This window comes from Solea senegalensis, linkage group LG2, assembly GCF_019176455.1.
Source record: "Solea senegalensis isolate Sse05_10M linkage group LG2, IFAPA_SoseM_1, whole genome shotgun sequence".
NCBI lineage: Eukaryota > Metazoa > Chordata > Actinopteri > Pleuronectiformes > Soleidae > Solea > Solea senegalensis.
This window is the reverse complement of record NC_058022.1, coordinates 30,677,791-30,695,596: the sequence shown is the minus strand read 5'-3', so window position 1 is coordinate 30,695,596 and position 17,806 is coordinate 30,677,791. Positions and strand designations below refer to the sequence as shown.

The 17,806-nt window shown below is 40.2% G+C and overlaps 2 protein-coding genes and 1 pseudogene across 2 annotated transcripts; all 3 read right to left on the bottom strand.

Annotated features, from left to right (window-relative positions):
• Positions 1 to 769: 769 nt before the first annotated feature.
• On the bottom strand, positions 770 to 1,663 carry LOC122765402 (annotated as a pseudogene).
• Positions 1,664 to 3,551: 1,888 nt separating this feature from the next.
• gucy1b2 (guanylate cyclase 1, soluble, beta 2) lies at positions 3,552 to 14,204 on the bottom strand. Its single transcript, XM_044015941.1, has 17 exons — positions 13,955 to 14,204; positions 12,905 to 12,978; positions 12,712 to 12,806; positions 11,186 to 11,346; positions 10,769 to 10,868; positions 9,836 to 10,008; positions 9,650 to 9,746; positions 9,320 to 9,423; positions 9,096 to 9,197; positions 8,660 to 8,738; positions 7,320 to 7,516; positions 6,934 to 7,057; positions 6,699 to 6,847; positions 6,073 to 6,219; positions 5,828 to 5,982; positions 5,233 to 5,414; positions 3,552 to 4,008 (listed from the first exon to the last, which is right to left on the bottom strand). Exons 1-17 carry the CDS (start codon positions 13,955 to 13,957, stop codon positions 3,818 to 3,820), a joined length of 2,133 nt encoding a protein of 710 aa, XP_043871876.1. The 5' UTR covers positions 13,958 to 14,204; the 3' UTR covers positions 3,552 to 3,817.
• Positions 14,205 to 14,244: 40 nt separating this feature from the next.
• Positions 14,245 to 17,021, bottom strand: cldn10d (claudin 10d). The gene is made up of 5 exons (XM_044015967.1): positions 16,603 to 17,021; positions 15,713 to 15,874; positions 15,528 to 15,609; positions 15,345 to 15,452; positions 14,245 to 15,257 (listed from the first exon to the last, which is right to left on the bottom strand). The coding sequence occupies exons 1-5, from the start codon at positions 16,832 to 16,834 to the stop codon at positions 15,071 to 15,073; spliced, it is 771 nt and encodes a 256-aa protein (XP_043871902.1). The 5' UTR covers positions 16,835 to 17,021; the 3' UTR covers positions 14,245 to 15,070.
• Between the last annotated feature and the right edge of the window lie 785 nt (positions 17,022 to 17,806).

The following is a 17,806-nucleotide window of genomic DNA, read 5'->3' as shown; positions in this document are numbered from 1 at the left end:
TGGATGGGACAGCAGGCGGTGTGGGGTATATAAAAATACCGATATGATGAGAAAATGTCTGTAGGGCTCAGGATTTGGATTGAATTTTTTCCAGCATTCAAGCCTAAATCTGCAGCGACCAAGTCCCTTTTTCAGTATCTCAGGGCGTTGTCAACCACAGGCTGTTGACAAACCTTAGCCTTGGTTAATGCCACTTGGTTCAGGTTTTTTGGTCCAAAGAGAGGCTCCATTCTCAGCTTTAAGAATTCAGTTTTCATGGTGACTTAGTGAGTATTTCTTAAGCAGTGTTGCCAACTCCTCAGTTAGGAAGGTAGCTATTGGCTGTCCTAAAAGCCACTAGAAGTCACTAAATAATGTCATCACCTAATTTGCAAAATCTGCCATGTGTATTTAATTGTAATCTAAATATCTTTAGAGCTTCATGGGTAAACGTGACCCAAAAGAGACACCCTGGCTTTTAATTATTATTTTTATTTATTTAGTTTTTTAGTGCAGTCATTTATTTTGCCTTACCAGATCAGCCTGGTGCTTTGGGATGGAGAGGGGCCCACGGGAGCACCCGATGTCCGTTGAGAAGTTAAGCGATACTTTCACGTCAGTCTCCAAAAGTCCAATAACACCAGAAAAAGACGCTAGATTTGTCACGTTTTTGAGTCGCCTGAGGGGTCTGAATACAAAGTTGCTAAGTTGGCAAGACTGCCCTTAAGTGTCCGTAGGGGCCATTTCGGGGCTGCCTTCTTTCAGACAGCTTGTTCATGTCTAAATTCCCTCAATGCCATAGCTGGAAGGCAAACGTACCAGCAGTACCACCAAAAGTTATCCTAATTAGTAAAGTGTTGGAGTTGCCCAACTCTAAGTCCAGTCCCTGGTTCTCATTGCAAGGTAAACCAAACTTGATAGCCTGTAAAATCAGGGTCAGAGTGGACATCTGTGTGAGCACATAGCCAACGGCCCGGTTTTGATCAGTTAAGTAGTACTGGTTGGAGTACCAGACCCACATGACTCAAATTTAATAAATAGGCTGCAGAGATGTGTAGCAGATATGGGGTGAGGAAAAGCTTCACTTGAAGCCCGAGGTATACATGGAGATAATTCTCCTAAAGGCTGCTGGGATGCAGGAGAAATCCTTCTGTTATGAGAACATAAAAACTCCAAACACTAGAAACCAAGTGAATCACACAGTTGACTTATTGAACTTGATATTCTTGCTTTTGAAGAGGCGCAGCCGGCAGTTGACTTTATCCAAAAGGTACTCCTGCACGACCGCGTGGAGTATGAGTATGAAGAAACATAAGAAGATGGTGGCGGTGTCTTTTCATCTGTAATTATACAATGTCATCTCTTGTAGAGAGGCTGAATGAACAGGATGGCCACCTTGGCTGTTGCCTTAAACATCAATCCAATCAAAATGAAAATCACATAACTGAAGTTATAACTTTTCGCTTGTATTTTATAAATCACTGTAAAAATAATTTTTTAGTGTCAATGTGTCATGATTCCTCTTTTGATAAGTTAATTTATGAACATCCTGAATATTGAGGACTGTCTTGTACTCTAAATGTGCTCTGCCGTAGTTCCCTGCATCACTGCCGGTATCGCCCTCACTCCGAGGTTGACCTTTCCTCTCTGTTACGTCTTTTATGTCGTAGGTTGGTATCAGCATTGATGTCAGGCAGGTGTCGTGCAGAGACCAAAATAAAAAAGAATCAATAATTCCCCTCACATACTATACTTCACAACTGAGGTAATGAGAATGGAGGGAGTACAAAGTACAGGTATTTGTGTTCAAATGTAGGAAGTGGGAGTAAAATTTGAAATTCTTCAGAAAAATCAATGCGGTGAGAACCAGGCTCAGACACAGAGTCACTCTCACTGAAAACATGGCAACCAATTAGGAAAATACTGATTCTAGCCTCTTAACGAAAGGTTTCCTCAATTAAATCAATGCCTGATTGGGCCTGCAATTTTTGGAGAACATTTGTTTGCTGACCTTTCCAACTATCATGATAACCCGATCACTACTTGAACTTGTGTCTCTAGACAAAATGCACCTGGAAGCCAGGAAGAAGTTGTACAAGTTCAGAATGCCTCAGTTCGGGGAGGCCAAGTTACATAAGAACCAAGGCTGAGAATTTAGAAATGACCCCGGTCCATCTGGCTGGAGTTGCTCGCTCCAGGAGATCACATACCACCCTGAGGGCAAGCAGACAGGTTTTATATTCTCTCTTTATTCTGTTGTGTGAGAACTTTACAAAACAAAAATATCCAAGATTGATAAAAAACAGATGAAACATGTGGACGGGTTCTTGCCAAAGTGTTTACCTGCTGGAAGGGAGTCTTACTGTGCGTTTGTGTGTGTTTGAGTCGTCATGCTTACATAATAAATGCCATGGTTTACTCATCTCACCTCTGCAATACACACACACACACACACACACACACCACGTGTCATCATGGACTGAAGTAGGCTGATTTTGGCTCAGCCATTATCTTCTTACACAACCCACTACAGTGAAGAGAGTGTCCTTGTGTGTGTATGTGTGTATGTGCATGTATTTGTTACCTCTTGAGGACCTTTTCTGGCATAAACGCTGACCTTGTCAGGACCAGTAGTCCTCATGTAGACCAAATCCTGGTCCTAATGAGTTAGAACCTAATTTCTGAGGAACTGGAAGTGTTAAGAACTAAGATTTTAATTGTGCTTTGGTTAAGGTTAGGGTTAGACATTGTGGTTAAGGGTACGGATAATGCTTTGTTAAAGCCGTTCAAATGAATGGAAGTCAGCGCTGTGTCCTTAGAAGAAAAACTGTGCAAACCTCCCTGTGTGTGCGTGCGCATATCTATGTGCATGTGCATGTCTGTGAGTGTGTGAGTGTGCACACGCCCACATTACTCATGTGCTTATGTGCCATTTTAAGTCATTTCTAAAATTGCACACTAATAAGGCAGCACTCTATCAGCTCCAGCCCCCTTTTGTCAGCAGGATTAGTGAGCTTATGGTGTGTGTGTGTGTGTGTAATATTGTTCTTAGACAAAGCACGCACACCAGTATTGCCGTTATTCACGTGTATAATGATCAAATCAAGTAATTATGTCATTAAGCCTCACACAGTCGCATCAATCATGTTGTCCTGGTGTATTTCAGTCCAGGCACCACATGGGGGTGCAGTGACCATAGGAATTAAATGTGCTCACTTTCATATTCAAAATACACGACAAGACGGGGTCATGAATGACATGGAAGTTTGTGTCGCCACATAAACTGCTCACTCCCCATGCCAAAGTCCATCGAGAAATTTTACATCATGGTGCACAGGAGTTTCTGATAAGTTTTGTAACTTCAGGGTCTGGACTCAAACTTTCCCAACAGGGCAGTAATAAACCAGCAGGTACACAACTCCTAAAAAAACAGCTAAAAACAGGATTTTCTCTATGGACATTGGTGTGTGAGAGTAAATTGCCCCAGGCAGAAAAGACCTGAACTGAACCTAACTACCCTCTGGACAGTGTACCAAAGAACTATTGGGTGTTTTTCCTCACTACAAAGTAAATCCTTGATACAGTATATTTTATTCCACAAAACTTTCTTTTACTCCTCCTCACATTTGCTCTTGAGCTTTAACTACCCTGTGATTGGTCAGAATCTTCTGTGATGGTACAGATTTCAGGTACAGAAGTGTCTTTCTCCCTCGTATCACACATTTTACGTGATGCTCTAAGGTTATTATGGAAATACAGATGAATAACGCAAAACGAATCCTACCAACCATAGCTGACACTCATATTATAGATACTGTAAATGGGAGTCAGCTGTCAGTCAGATTATGACGCAGAGTCTGCTGTTGGTCATATTTTCAGGTGTATTGATGCTGTTCCCATTGGTCCCATACGGAGAACTAATGTCCCAGGCAAAGGGGGTGATTGTTTTGAAGTGGGAGGGGTCTGAGGGGCCGAGTCCATCTGTGGGCGTGTCCGGATCACCTCTCACGTCAGGCTCTTTATCGGCATCTAAAACAGATATGCATTTTAAAGTTTGAATATTCAGTGAATCGCTGTGTCACAAACTCAACTTCAACTTTATTATTAATAATATTTATTGTTATTATAAAAACACAAGACAACAAAGTAAAGCAACTAATGATATATTCAAAATCAATGAATCTTTCGATTATTTTCTTGATTAATCGAGTAATCGTTTGGTCCATAAAATGTCAGAAAACGTTAAAAAATGTTGAGGTTCTCAAATGTCTTGTTTTGTCCTCAAACCAAATTGATTCAGTTTCAAAGAAATTAAGAAAATATTCACATTTAAGCAGCTGAAACAATCAGAAATCTTGTTTTAAAATAAAAAAAAGCTTCAATCTGATTAATCGATTATCAAAACAGTTGATGGTTAATTTAGCCATCGATTAATAATCAATTAATCAAATAATTGTTTCAGCTCTGAAGCAGAAACTGAAAAGCATTAAAAACAGCATATTATAATGATTCACATCATAATAATAGAATAAATGAATAGATTATTACTAGAAGAAATAATCATCATAAAAACTAAAATCATAAAGGCTCAGCAATCAAACGTCCATAATAACACGTAGTTTTATCAAGTATTTCTTAACCATTCTGATATCTGGGATATTTATATACATAAATCATATAAATGACCCAAGCATCAGCAAGTATGTGAACCTATGCAATAAATTAGGGTCAACCAGATAACTCAACTTGGCTTCTCTGGTCTGTATGTGGTTGCTCCTAATTGCTCCTTTTCTCTGGACCCAATTCTCTAGACATTACTGGCGCTTATATCAGAAAACAGCTTGAAATGCAACCTTTGTGTGAAGTCTTGTTTCAACAGTACGATCACAGTCACAGCAGGCAAGATGTTGTCAAGGTTCTGTAGGCCGCACAATGGCGAGGACGTGGGACAAAGTTTGCTTTCAGGGCTTCCTCAAAGAAAGCTTTTCTTAGAAAACAGCTTTGCTGCCAGACAGCCAGCCTTCCAAGCTGAAATCCCTGAAGGCAAACTTCTATGTACTAATGAAAATAACTTTAATTTGCACAGAACAGTCTGTGGAGGTAATGTTCATGTGGGTAAATGAAAAATGTCCCTGTCTAGATGTAGAATGTGTTTTCTGATGACAAAAAATGACCCTAACTCTCACAGTCAGCATACAAACATCACACAACCACACTGAGAGTCCCTTTACCCTCTTTTATTTTCTTCTTTACCTCTTTCAATGTGGCCGTGAGTATCCTCCTCATAAATACACGTCTGTCCATTTTCTTTTCCCATGATCCAGTCCTCTGACACCAGCAAGTTACCCAACAGGAAGTAAGTGGCCATCTGGCCTTTACCCTTCACCTCGATCTCCCCACGTTCTTGTATGTTGAACCCTGCGTCCTTCAGCTCACTGCGGAGAGAGGGGAGACGGCGAGGGTGTGTGGTACAGGGGATCAGGCTCAAATACAGACAAGAATCACAAAACATTTTTCACCTGCAACCCGATGATACCAGCTGTCAGTCACATATGTCCCGTACTTAATCATCTACTGTATTTGCATCCAACAGGAGATTATCAGGAACAGCCATGCGCTCAACACATAGAAGACCAGGCCTGAAGGATGCAAGATGTGCACCCCCCTGCTCTGAACCAGCCCCCCCCCGAGAATAAAAACTGATAGAACCACGGACAGCGACAGAAACACCCTAGGTGCGGGCAGAGTCCAGAGGCCCAGGACCACCCGCATCCAGTAAAACTGAGTATTCTACGGAGTTCTACGGAGGACAGGAGATGGCGTACACCCCTGGCGGACACTCACTCACCTGTATGTGGAATTGCTGAGGTGAATGCAGTCAGGTAAACCATGGCTCTCCATCCTGGAAGCAGTGTTAACAGTGTCTCCAAACAGGCAGTAGCGAGGCATCTTCTCCCCCACCACCCCAGCTAGCACCGGGCCAGTGTGGAGGCCCACACGAATCTAAAGACACCCACGTCAATCACAAATATACAGTCTGGGTAGCGACTGTAGATGAAGCACTTTGCCGAGAGACATAAAACAAATTGCCACCTGTATGGGTTTGTCTGTAACAGGGTTGGTGACCTCTCTGGCGGCTATCCTCATACCTAAGGCGAAGTTTGCCACTCGGCGAGCGTGGGACTGCGTAGGAACTGGAACGCCCCCCACCACCATGTACGCATCACCGATGGTCTCAACCTGCAGAAAACCATTAAAGGACCGAGGTAACAATGTGATATGCAAAATAATTTACAACTGTAATTATGACATAGGACCCAAAAACTATTGATTGAACATCTTATATGATATTGTTAGAATTTATTCTATTTTGGAGTACAATCCTCTGTTTAGGCTCTTTAAATTTCACTATGGCAATCATCTACTTTATAATATATAAGAATATAATCTAATAATAGTCATACATTAGTCAACTCTTCCATTTACTTTAGTAAATTAAAAATGTGAGTATTCATAAATTATACAATTATTGTCACCAATGTGGTTGCATATATTAATAATTACAAAAAAGGTTATAATCTAAATGTCACTATTGTCAGTAGTGAGCCCTAGAATCTGACATTTGGCTAGTAATACATGCTCTGATTTGAGAAAGTAATCATTTATTTATTTCACCCAACAAACTAATAATAAAAAACAAAACAAAAGCAGAATGTCACCTTGTACACGTCATGTATGCTGGTGAGTCGGTCGAACTTGGAGTACATGGAGTTGAGCATGTGAACAATTTGGATGGGCTCACAGGCAGCGCATATGTTTGTGAACGTGACCACGTCGCTGAATAAAATGGTGCACACCTCAAACTCCCCTGTGAAAGACACAGACTGTTTGACAGAGGACGCACACGGATGTATTGACACCAGACAGTCTGGACGGTTCGACCGACACACTGACCTGCTTTTACACTCTTGCCGTCTTTAAGCTGGTTGGCCACGTGACGCGGAAGCATGGCGTACAGCAGCGTCTCCGTCTTTTCCTTTTCAGCCTCGAGATGCCGTGACAAGATTCTCAGCTCCTCCTTCAGACGCACGTACGTGTGCACACGTGTATTCATAAAATAAAAGGAAGCATATATCCTTATAAACGTCAAGTCATGTAGAGGGCTTTGAAGGATTTTAAACACTGAAGTTACAAAATAAAAAGAAATGAGAAATCCAACACACTGAAATAACTTGACTTAGTTTTTATTAATGCATGAAGTTGTATATGTGAAAAATGTTTTTTCCTTATAATTCCTTATTATTCTCTGCTTTGTCAAGAGCTCTCTCAACTTTTTCTACCTTTTTTCTCTCCAGCTGGTTGGTCAGCTCCATCTCAGCCAGTCGTTGCTGGTTGAGAAGGACCAGGTCTCGGGTGACGTCGTGCTGGGCCAGGTCGGCCAGGTGAAGGCCGACATCCTGAAGCTCCTGGAGGCTCCTTAACTTTGGAGAACACAGGTACAACATACAGCCAAGCGAATCCATCCACATCATCTGACCTGCGGATGAAAAGGACACAGGATATCTTACCTTTGTAGTGCTTCCTAGCCACATCATTGTCCTTTATTCTCAGGTACTGACGCGCCATTAGAGAGACTTTTGTGACCAAAAATGAAAAAATCGCTCACTTTCCCACACCAAAGTCCATAGAGAAAATCAGCAGTTTTAGATTGTGAGGATACAGGAGCTAAATTTGTGTCAACAAAGAAAAGCTGAACAAAGAATTTCAAACCCCAACTTCACAAATTAACTCATTTGAATCTGCTGATGGAGGCAGCAGTGTTTCAACAACTGATTATCACGATGCAGCCTGTTGCAGGGAATGTTTACAAAGCTGCACAAACTTTCAAAGTTCATATTTTAAAAAGGGGCATCTAATGGTGAGATAAAATGTCAAGTAAGTATAGTCAGTGCTAAGTTTTCCCTTGCACTAAAACCCAAATTTCTATTATGTTGTATTAAAAATGTATAAAAAAATATTTTTGCCCTGAGGAGATTAAACGCGTCCTGTTGACTTCAGTCAATATTTTGACGTTAAAATAAAAAACCTTTAGAATATGTTGGGATGTCATGTCAATATTAAAGTGGAGAGGCTGCATTTGGTCCAACACACACACACACACACACAGTATACAATACATATTAAATCAATAATGTGGATTTTACTTCATTTGTTTTATTGGAAAGGAGAGGGCAAAGCAGCTCTCAGTCAACGTGCACCAGTGCTTGAGATCGGGTCAGGTCAGCTGTTTAATGTCAGTGGTGCTGAAATGACCGCTGACATTTTGGTGCATTAGCCTCAAAACAACACTCCTCCTTAATACTTAAGCAGGTGATCGTAGCAACACGACGCCTATAGAAGACTGAAGCAAAAAACGGATCCACTACAAACTACATTAAATGATCATTTTACTGCAGAGAACATTTTTCTTCTTGCAAAATGGTATCAATAATCACGAAATCCATAAATCCACGGCACAAATTCATAGACCTTATAGTAGATTAGAGACAGACTTCATGTGTGGCCCTAATACTGAGGTGTTGTACCGTTCAGACAGAACCTCATTATTTAATAATTACTTAAAGAAGCCTTTAGAGGCAGATTGGATTGTGTGTGTTTATGAAATGTGGTGCTATTTCACCTCTTAATTTGAGCGTGGAGTTCTTCAAGACGAACTGGCTGTTGATGAACTTACTGATGCTCTCAATAGTAAAAGTTACCTGGAGGACAGAAAAAAAAAAGATCCATACTTTTTAGTACAATTTACACTCAGTATTTTGAATAACAACCTCATTCAAATCTGCGAAAATCTTTACCTTAGTGATACCACATTAAGGAGAGCTAAAATATCTCTGTCCTTACATTGCATATTTCATATAGAAAGGAAACTAAATGTCTTACTTTTTAAAATTGTAATATTTTCCTCATATACTGCAGTTGCCCTACTGAGGTCAAGGTTGCTTAATAATATCATAATAGTACTCAAGAGTGTTTTTATCTGCTGATGTTTCAATATACGCTGCTGCACTGACTCTTACAAAATGTTGAACCTCTTCACTATAGTGACTGCGTTTCACCTGTGGGTGAACAATGATGAAGTACTGGTCCAGTGTAGCATCTCTGGTCTGAAGACCTGGAACAAATTTCTGTATGTTTACCCCTGTCTGCTTGATCTTCAGCTGAGCAGGGACAGAGACAGACAAGAAAAAGACAATGAATTAACAAAAACAATAATAATAATAATAATAATAAAGCAGTACCACATTTTTATGACAGTGCTGACAAAAAACATGGGGCTTACATCTTTATCAAAGATTATATGGAAGGGAAAAGCATTGCAGAAAGCTTTCTCCTCCATCCACAGCTTGTCAGGGTAACATGGACAGAAGTTGCTCTGATGGCTGCCTATTATATAAATCACAGCCATTCATCAATAACTATGTTAATAATCCCACTATTGACCTAATTCTGAATAAGACATTATTAAGCTTATGGTATTTCTATGACTTGCTAGTATAATGTCAGTATAATAGTCACATCTACAACAACTGGATCTAATGTGAATAAGATCAGAAATCTTAAGTGTTAAGGTTCTAAACGCTTCAATATAGAGAGAGAAAAGAGAGTTGACCCTCTGCAGAAAGAACCAGGGCTCTGATCAGGTCCCAGCCACTCTTTTTTCCAGCCAGCGACACATATCTGTCCCTCATTCTTCTGAAAAATGCCTCCTGGGGGGGAAAAGACACGCATGGTACCAGTCAACCAAAAATCAGAAACACGCAGACAGGAAACATGGAAACTAACAGTGCACTCCCACCTCTCTGTGATTCAAGTGTACTTGGTCTGTTGTCTTGGACACCTGCTTGGACTGATTGACCAGAAACACAACATGTTCCTTCTTCCCTGTCCGCTCGTCTTCCTCTGACTGATTTAGAACCACCATGTTCACTTTGCTGTCAAAAAGATCCCTGGCAACCGCCTCCATGATTCCTGCAGCAGGAGGGAAGATTGCAATGGAGGCAATGAGTAAAAGAGTAAAAGAGACATTTTTGGAAGTGAATATGATTGTATTTGGTCCTCATTAAAGAGTTAGTTTAGTTTTTTTTATAAGATCCAGTGACACATAGTGATGACCGTGCTAAGTGTAGCCCTGTGACAATATATTGCCACTTTATCTCACTTTTAGACTGTGGTATCTTGACTGTAAGGCCTACAGGCCCATAGGGGGCAGCCTTGCACTGTATATGTGTGGTCAGCATTCAGAGTAGAGAGTGTATGAAGTTGTAACCTGCCTCCACCTCCAAGTTCATTAAAAGAGTTTAAACGCATTGGAAGTTGTCTTTTGAGGATATAACATTTTGTATGAGAGGAAACATAGTGGAAGTGAAAAAAGTGAAGTTGTTTGATCAAACGTGTTATTTTGTGATTTCAGTGTTTGAAATCTGTATTTCAGGTTACCTCACATCGCTACAGGAGATTGAACTGTTTACAAACTTTCCCATTGCCATAAAAATCAATATAATCCAGTACAACCAGAAACAGCTGATGCAGATCATTGCAGTGGAATGGCTCAGTGGGTGGAATGGCTCAGTGGTTAAGACCCTACCTTGTGTACCAAAGACATCATGGTCGCAGGTTCGATTCCACCCCTGGCTAATTGTACTTGATTCCATTGTAAGTCGCTTTGGATAAAAGCGTCTGCTAAATGACATGTAATGTAATGTAATGTAATGGATTGTTGTTTTTTTACCAGGTACAATGTGATGCAGGCCCTTCCTGTCCGAATAGTAGTGAAGCAGCATCTTCCCATCGTCTGTCATCTCCACACGGAACGATGGTGCATTCATTTCCTTAAAAAAAGAAGAGTCAGATCAAATTGTATATAAGAAATAAACTTAAATGCAGAATACATTTTTTAATTACTTAAATACAAAACCCAATAAATAAATAAATAAATACAGGACATCAAATTTGAATTTTAGCCGTTGATCTACTGCTATGTCTTTTTTTTTTTCAAAAATCAAAGTCATACAGTTCCACATTTGGAAACTGTGATATGAAGAGTCAGAGTAGTTTAGAACCATGGAAGCAACTACCTCACATTTGTCATTGTGTGTATTTCTTTTTTCCTATTAGGCATTATTTCATTATCAGCATGCGTGCAGACCTGATAGGACAGAGCCAGGTAACTATGGAGGGAGTCCAGATTTTCTATGAATTCCACCAGATTTCCTCCCAGTGTCTGCAGCATCGCGTCGTACCCGGAGTTTTTACAGAAAACAAAGAAGTGTTCTCCAAAAAGCTTCAGTAACACGTCAGCCGGTACGTCTGAAACATCAAAGCAGACGCGGAGGAACACTGTCACACCAACTTAGAACAATTATATCCATGACATAATACTGACCTCGCAGACGAGTGCCCGCCTGTTTGTCTTATGACAGCCGTAGCAGATATTCAATTACAGCTTATTCCCAAATGTATCTACAGTCAAGATAATTAGACCCACGGGAAGATATTAGTGCCAAGTTCACAGACTGTGAGTAAACAATGCTTGTTATATATGTGTACCCACAAGTCCACTGTTTCACAGTCGATCCATGCGCCTTGTCAAATATGATCCATAAAAATAAATCTCTGACCTTAAAGTGATAGTGCAAGATTTAACTCTATGGTATTCTTATAAAAAACTTAATTCCAGGATATTTTTTTCAGTTTCACTGGACATATAGTATTGTTTATACTAGTACATAACATCAATGCACTTTATAACTAGACGCTAACCTATGAATATGTATTTTATCTCACCATTAGACTGAAGTTCGTCTGCACCAAGGTCCACAGAGAAAATAAGTGGTTTTTAGCTGATGGGGACACAGGAGCTGCTGGTCCATCGCTGCCTCGTGTGGTAAGTGTCACTTGGGTAAATCTGAATGATGGATTTCAAACACCCATGTCACTAAATAACATATTTGACTGTATTGATGGAGACAGCAGTGGAGCTACCACTCCTGTGTGCTGTGGTGTAAAATCACTGATTTTCACTATGGACGTTGGTGTCTAACGACGAGATAAAGCAGTAAACACGTTCTTAAAACATTGCAGACTTTTGTCAATTTTGAGTTTTTCCCTTTTGTCAGCCATGTTTTGCAGTCGCCACTGACTGAACTGTCCTTATAATTTTACCTAAACTAAACACTATTATACATAAATAGGGGGATTATAATATAGAGTTGTGGTCATGCAGATTACACCATCACAGACATGATAAGAAGTCCAGCTAGTCTAATTTGTAATCTGGTTATGTTTCCTTTTTTTTCATGATTTTAAAGTACATAATAACCTCCACTGGGATGTCCCTCCTCAGGGACATTGTTAACACCAGAGTTAGCACATTGCACACACACTGATGTAGGTTCACACCTCCAACACCCAGTACACATGCTTTTGTTTTTTCCTTTATAGTGCCTCTTTGCCGACATCTAGAGGCAGAGGCTTTATGATTTTGATATCTAAAAGGATGGCCTTTTTAAATGTTGGCGATCAGAAGTAACTGTGAATGAGTGGCACGCACACTCAGAATACAGAGCTTCACAGATTAACTGTTGGGATTTGGTTGTTTCGAGGAAGCAAGTCAGACTGAGCACATCACAAAGACAGTAATAAAAATGGATTTAGAATAATTTGAGCTCTTACCCAGCAGTGAACAGGCTTCTGCCACCAGACTCAGAGTGAGGATGTCATCATAAACTGTGTATGTCATGAAGGTGTCCTGGACCCCTGCTAGAGAGCTATGCAACCAAATATGACTTTAGTTACAAAGTTCTTAACATCATGACAGTTTGATATACTGTACATGTGTGTGTTTATATACTGTTAATGCCCAAACCTCAGTTTGTCCCAGGTTTCTTGGCCAAACTTTTCCATCACCAGAGACTTGAGACAGCTGTTAATGAACCCGTACTGCAGACAGCACACACAAAAAAGAGCAGCACTCTCAAAACTGTAAAAATAACTCGAGAATAAGCCTGGAACAATGTTGGCTGAGCGCGCTTCGCTTTGATGAAACCAAAATAACTGTGTTTGGATCAGATGGGACCCGGCATGTTTGGTTCAGACCTGCGGCACTTCAGAAATTGATTTTCAAGGAAGTAAAAAGAAACAAAAAGGCAAGTTTCTGGGACATTGATCTTGTTTTTTGTCTTGCAAGTTGCTATTTATGCTTCACCGAGGCCAAGCCAGGGTGAGGAGGTGCGGTTGGATTAAGTGACTACATGTGCAATAACAGCAACTAATCAAAGAGTTTGAGGTTAGGACTAGAAATGTGTTTGTAACTATTGTTCTCAACCAAAATGATTAAGCCTACACAATTCAAGGAGCTACTTGTCATTTACACAAAAATAAAAAATCTAACTCTAAACTCTTACACTTATAACAACACACAAAGAGAATGGTGATCACTCAAATGCAATTTCTTTCAAATTAATTTGGTGATATTATTGTTTTAAACATGCTGTGAAGTCCACTGTGTTTCCAAAACTCACTCCAAAAGAAACTTGCTTCAACTATTTAGCATGTATTGACTTTGAAACCTTGAGGAAACAACAGTTCTACAATTCATAGTCGCTTTAAAGATGTTGTAAAGTAAGCACATGCAGTGTGAACACATCAGACACTGTTCCAGAAAAAGTGTAAGTATCCATTTCATCCACGACTAAACAGATTAATTTAGAATAAATCTCCAGGTCAACATACTGTATGTGAGTCCAGGCTTGAATAAAACAGAATTACTGGAAAATCACACCTTTATCTACTTTCTAGGTTTTGTCAAATAGCATTCAGGAAGTCATAACATATCTGAAAGGATTTTATTCAAAAATGAATCATCATTAATGATAATTATGCTCTTTAATCTGATGAAAGAGGAAGACACACTCACCATATCTGTATTTGGTGTTACTGCTTCAGCCACAACGGTGCTAATGTGGAGGAGACTTTACACTTCTCTCTCTCCCTCCTCTGTCTGCCTCATGTGAATATAGATGATGATGAGCCCAGTTCTTCCCACCCACTCATGTAGGTTAAATTTGTCCCCTCCCCGTTCTCTATATTTGTGTTTCAGGGCCAGAGACGGTCTGAATGACAGCGCAAGAGAGAGCTGGGAATATGACGTCATCGTATTCTCTGTCTACACGGAAACGCAAGGTTGGGGTTTTGAGATTTTCCCACTCTTGGAGGCGTTTTCAAAAAAATATCATTTCAGGTCCCCTAAAACGCCATCTCCATGCATATTCAGCGAAACCCTTTTCTGTGTGGACGGGGCCTAAGAGTATGAGTCATTCAGGTTTCAAGTGACATTGGAGCCAGTAGGTGCTCCCAGATGTGAGAACTGTTTGAAAGGAAACTATGTTTATTCTTACATAAGCTTTAAATATTGTGAAAAGAAAAGATGAGTGCACCAGGAAAAGCCAAGAGCAATATTCAACCAAGGAAGCTAGAAAAAAATGAAATGCAAGGCTTCATGTAACAACACAGTTTCAAAGGTCTGGTTCAGCCCTCAGCCAACATGCAAGTGATTTACATCAGAGAAATAACATGATTAAATCATATTGTGTAACATAAAGTTATTTAGAACAGTTGACTATTGAAGTGAGTTCTTCTTTAAAATATGTAAACATTATGAACTGATATGTTTAGAGAAGCCGCTCTTTGCTCTCTGGATTTCTGCCAAAAACTTGCCAATTAAGTCAATTAAGCCAATTAAAGATTTCCGAGTGAGGTGGTTTACACAGCAATCACAAAGTTAACGTGTCAATTTGACATGATTGAGATACTAGTAATTCAGCTATAGTGTAAAAGTAAATACATATCAACAGAAAAACAGAATTCAATACAAAATTTGTTTTTTTTTTGTCATCCATTATCAAATATTACATCGTATGTAAGCTGTTTTTTTCGGTGCAGGGGACACACACAGTGCCTACTGTGTTTCAGTACCTCATCCAATTATTCTTTTAAGTCTTTTGAGTCACTTCCTAAAGTTTGTAGTTGAGTCTTAGACAAAACTGTCCCTGTTGAAGGTCAGCCCGCTCCTTGGCGTGGCTCTGGTCTCTCGGCTCCTCCTGCCCTCGTAAAACAGCGGCGGCCCCAGAGTCACTCTGGAAGACGTGGCCGGCAGCATGTAGGTACGTCTGGTCCTCGCCGTAGCGTACGTGGCTGGTCTCCGAGGCCTCCTTGAGGAACTTAAAAAAAAAAAACATGAGTGGAATCAGTTTCATTTCTTATACAGTTACCCTTTAAATGCAATGTTTTGGAGGTTTTATATTTACCTCGATGGCAAACCTTCTTTTCCCGAGAAGTAAGTCAGCACTGAGCTTCCAGAGACAAGAAGGACGGAGCCTCCCCAGCCAACGAAGACCGCCGCTCCAATTTCAAACCTGATCAGCAAATACTGGTAAAGATTTCTGTTTTGTTTTTGACTTAATCTTCATTGTGCTTTACAGAATACTCACTTCTGTGCCCTGAAGTGTGGATCCAGGAATTCTCTTACAACTTTGTTGGCCCACCACGAGTAGGTGATCATTCCACAGGTTCCTGACAGAGCACATGCTGCCTTTTCAACATTGTCTGCACACATTTCACACAAGGCTAATATTCCTGTTTTTATTTTATTTTATTTTATTTTATTTTGTCTTACCTGAAACCAGGAAGGTTAAAGCCCCCGCAAAGGTCACCCTGGAGTTGGCGAGCTCTGACCCGCCTATTTTAGTGCATTTCATTCCGATGAGTGTGAGGACGCCTCCGAAAAAGCCAGTTGCAACGGAGGAGACCGCCAATGCCCTGCAGGCGTGGAGGAACACTGAAAGACAACAGGTGAAAAACTTTGAATTACTTTATTATAAGGGGATTATTCAGTTTTTATGGTTTTACAAGGTAGGTAGTTAGTGCTGCGCTGTGTGTGACCCCTCATCTGAGAAACAGTCATTTCAATTTTAATCTTTTTAACAGTTTGTTGCGATCACATTTTCAACTTTATATTCTTTTACGATTACATCCCTGGGTTGGTTTAAAAAGGGTTGTCTATTGAATCTGTACAGCACCTTGAATCTGCCATTGTGTATGAAAAGTGCTCTGCTGTTAATAAAACTTGCTTTGCCTTACCTTTCTTTTCTGACTAGAAACTAGTGTTTGTGTCACACCAGGCTCCATAAATAAAGTCACTGATTTTAAATAACTGCAACCAGAAGATCACTGCTGCCTCCGTCAGTGAGTTAAAATGTGTAATTCTGTGACTTTGGTGTTTAAATCATTCTTCAAGATTTACCTCAGTGATACAAACTTCATCAAATGAGGTGGAAATACACCAGCGGCTCCTGTTTTCCCACAAGATAAAAACACTGATTTCTTCTATGGACTTTGGTGTGGAAGAGGGAGTAGTTTACAAACTTGAGTTTCCAGGCAGAAAACACGATAAAGCCTTTAGTTTTCTGTCCCGTCTTTCACTGACAGCAAGCGTGCCTGTCTCATACTGGTTCTCTGATGTATGAATGTAAATCACACAATTTTCATTTTTGACAGAGATCCTACCTGGCAGGGCCAGCATGGAGGGGTAGTACTTGCAGTCGGATACTCCCGTGGTGTCAGAGATGCAGTCCATCCACAGGTTGGAGTAGTAGTTGGAAGTGGTCAGCACGATGCTGCCCACCTCAGAGAAAGTCCAGTACTCTGTCGGAAGTGTGGAACACACCAGGATCCAGCCACACAGACAGGACACGAAGCAGCCGATCTCCACGTACATCACCACTGTCCTGTACTTCATGGTGAGTGTTGCTCGTCGACCACAGTCTTGCAAAAATTACAAAATCACTTAAAAGTAGTGGGGGATAAAGGTCCAAGCATCAACGAGATGTGAGTGTGGGAAAGTGGACTGAAGACTGTCTCTGAGGCGTCACACCAGCAGTGTGGATGTTTGCACGTCTTATCTTTGAGATGGTTTTGCCCAGTCAGCATCCATCATGTTCCCAGCACTCAGACAAAAACAGGAGGGATTACGTCTTTCTAAGTCGTGAGTCACAACAAAGGCAATAATAACAATAGATTTTCTTTCTTTATATTATTATATAATATAGTGAAATGACAAATTTAAACAAGTTAAATGGATGGATCAGGTTTGTGTCACTTGGGTTAAACGCTGAAGTCACAAAGTAACACAAACTGATTGAGGCAGCAGTGGATCAACAACTCATGTGTTGTGTTGTAAAATAACAACATATTTTCTTCTTAACTTTTGGAAAGAGAGAACCTTTGGAGAGTGAGAGGAAAAAAACAGGGTGGAGAGGAGAGTTGGGTAAAAAAGGAGGAGAAAAGAGGAGAGAGTCAGCTGTGCTGTGTAAAAAAAAAAACAAAATGAAAAGAAAAAGCTGCAGCTGCTCTGTTTATATGTAAACAATAACACACCTACATGACACATTAGGGTAAACAGAAACTGATTTAGTTTGCAGGTTTGTGCGCACAGCCCGTCTTATGAATTTGTCAATTTACAGGTATTTATATATACAGGCTAAAAATATCACTGTCCATTAAATGAATTCTTATTTTTTAATGCTAATGTGGGATGTTTAATTCAAAATGTCTCTTTTGGACGACATACTAACCTATGACTTTTTGACCATTTTTGGACGACATACTATACTATGACTTTTTTTACTCATTTTGGACGACATACTATACTAGACTTTTTTGACTCATTTTGGACGATATACTAAACTTTGACTATTATTACTAAACTTTG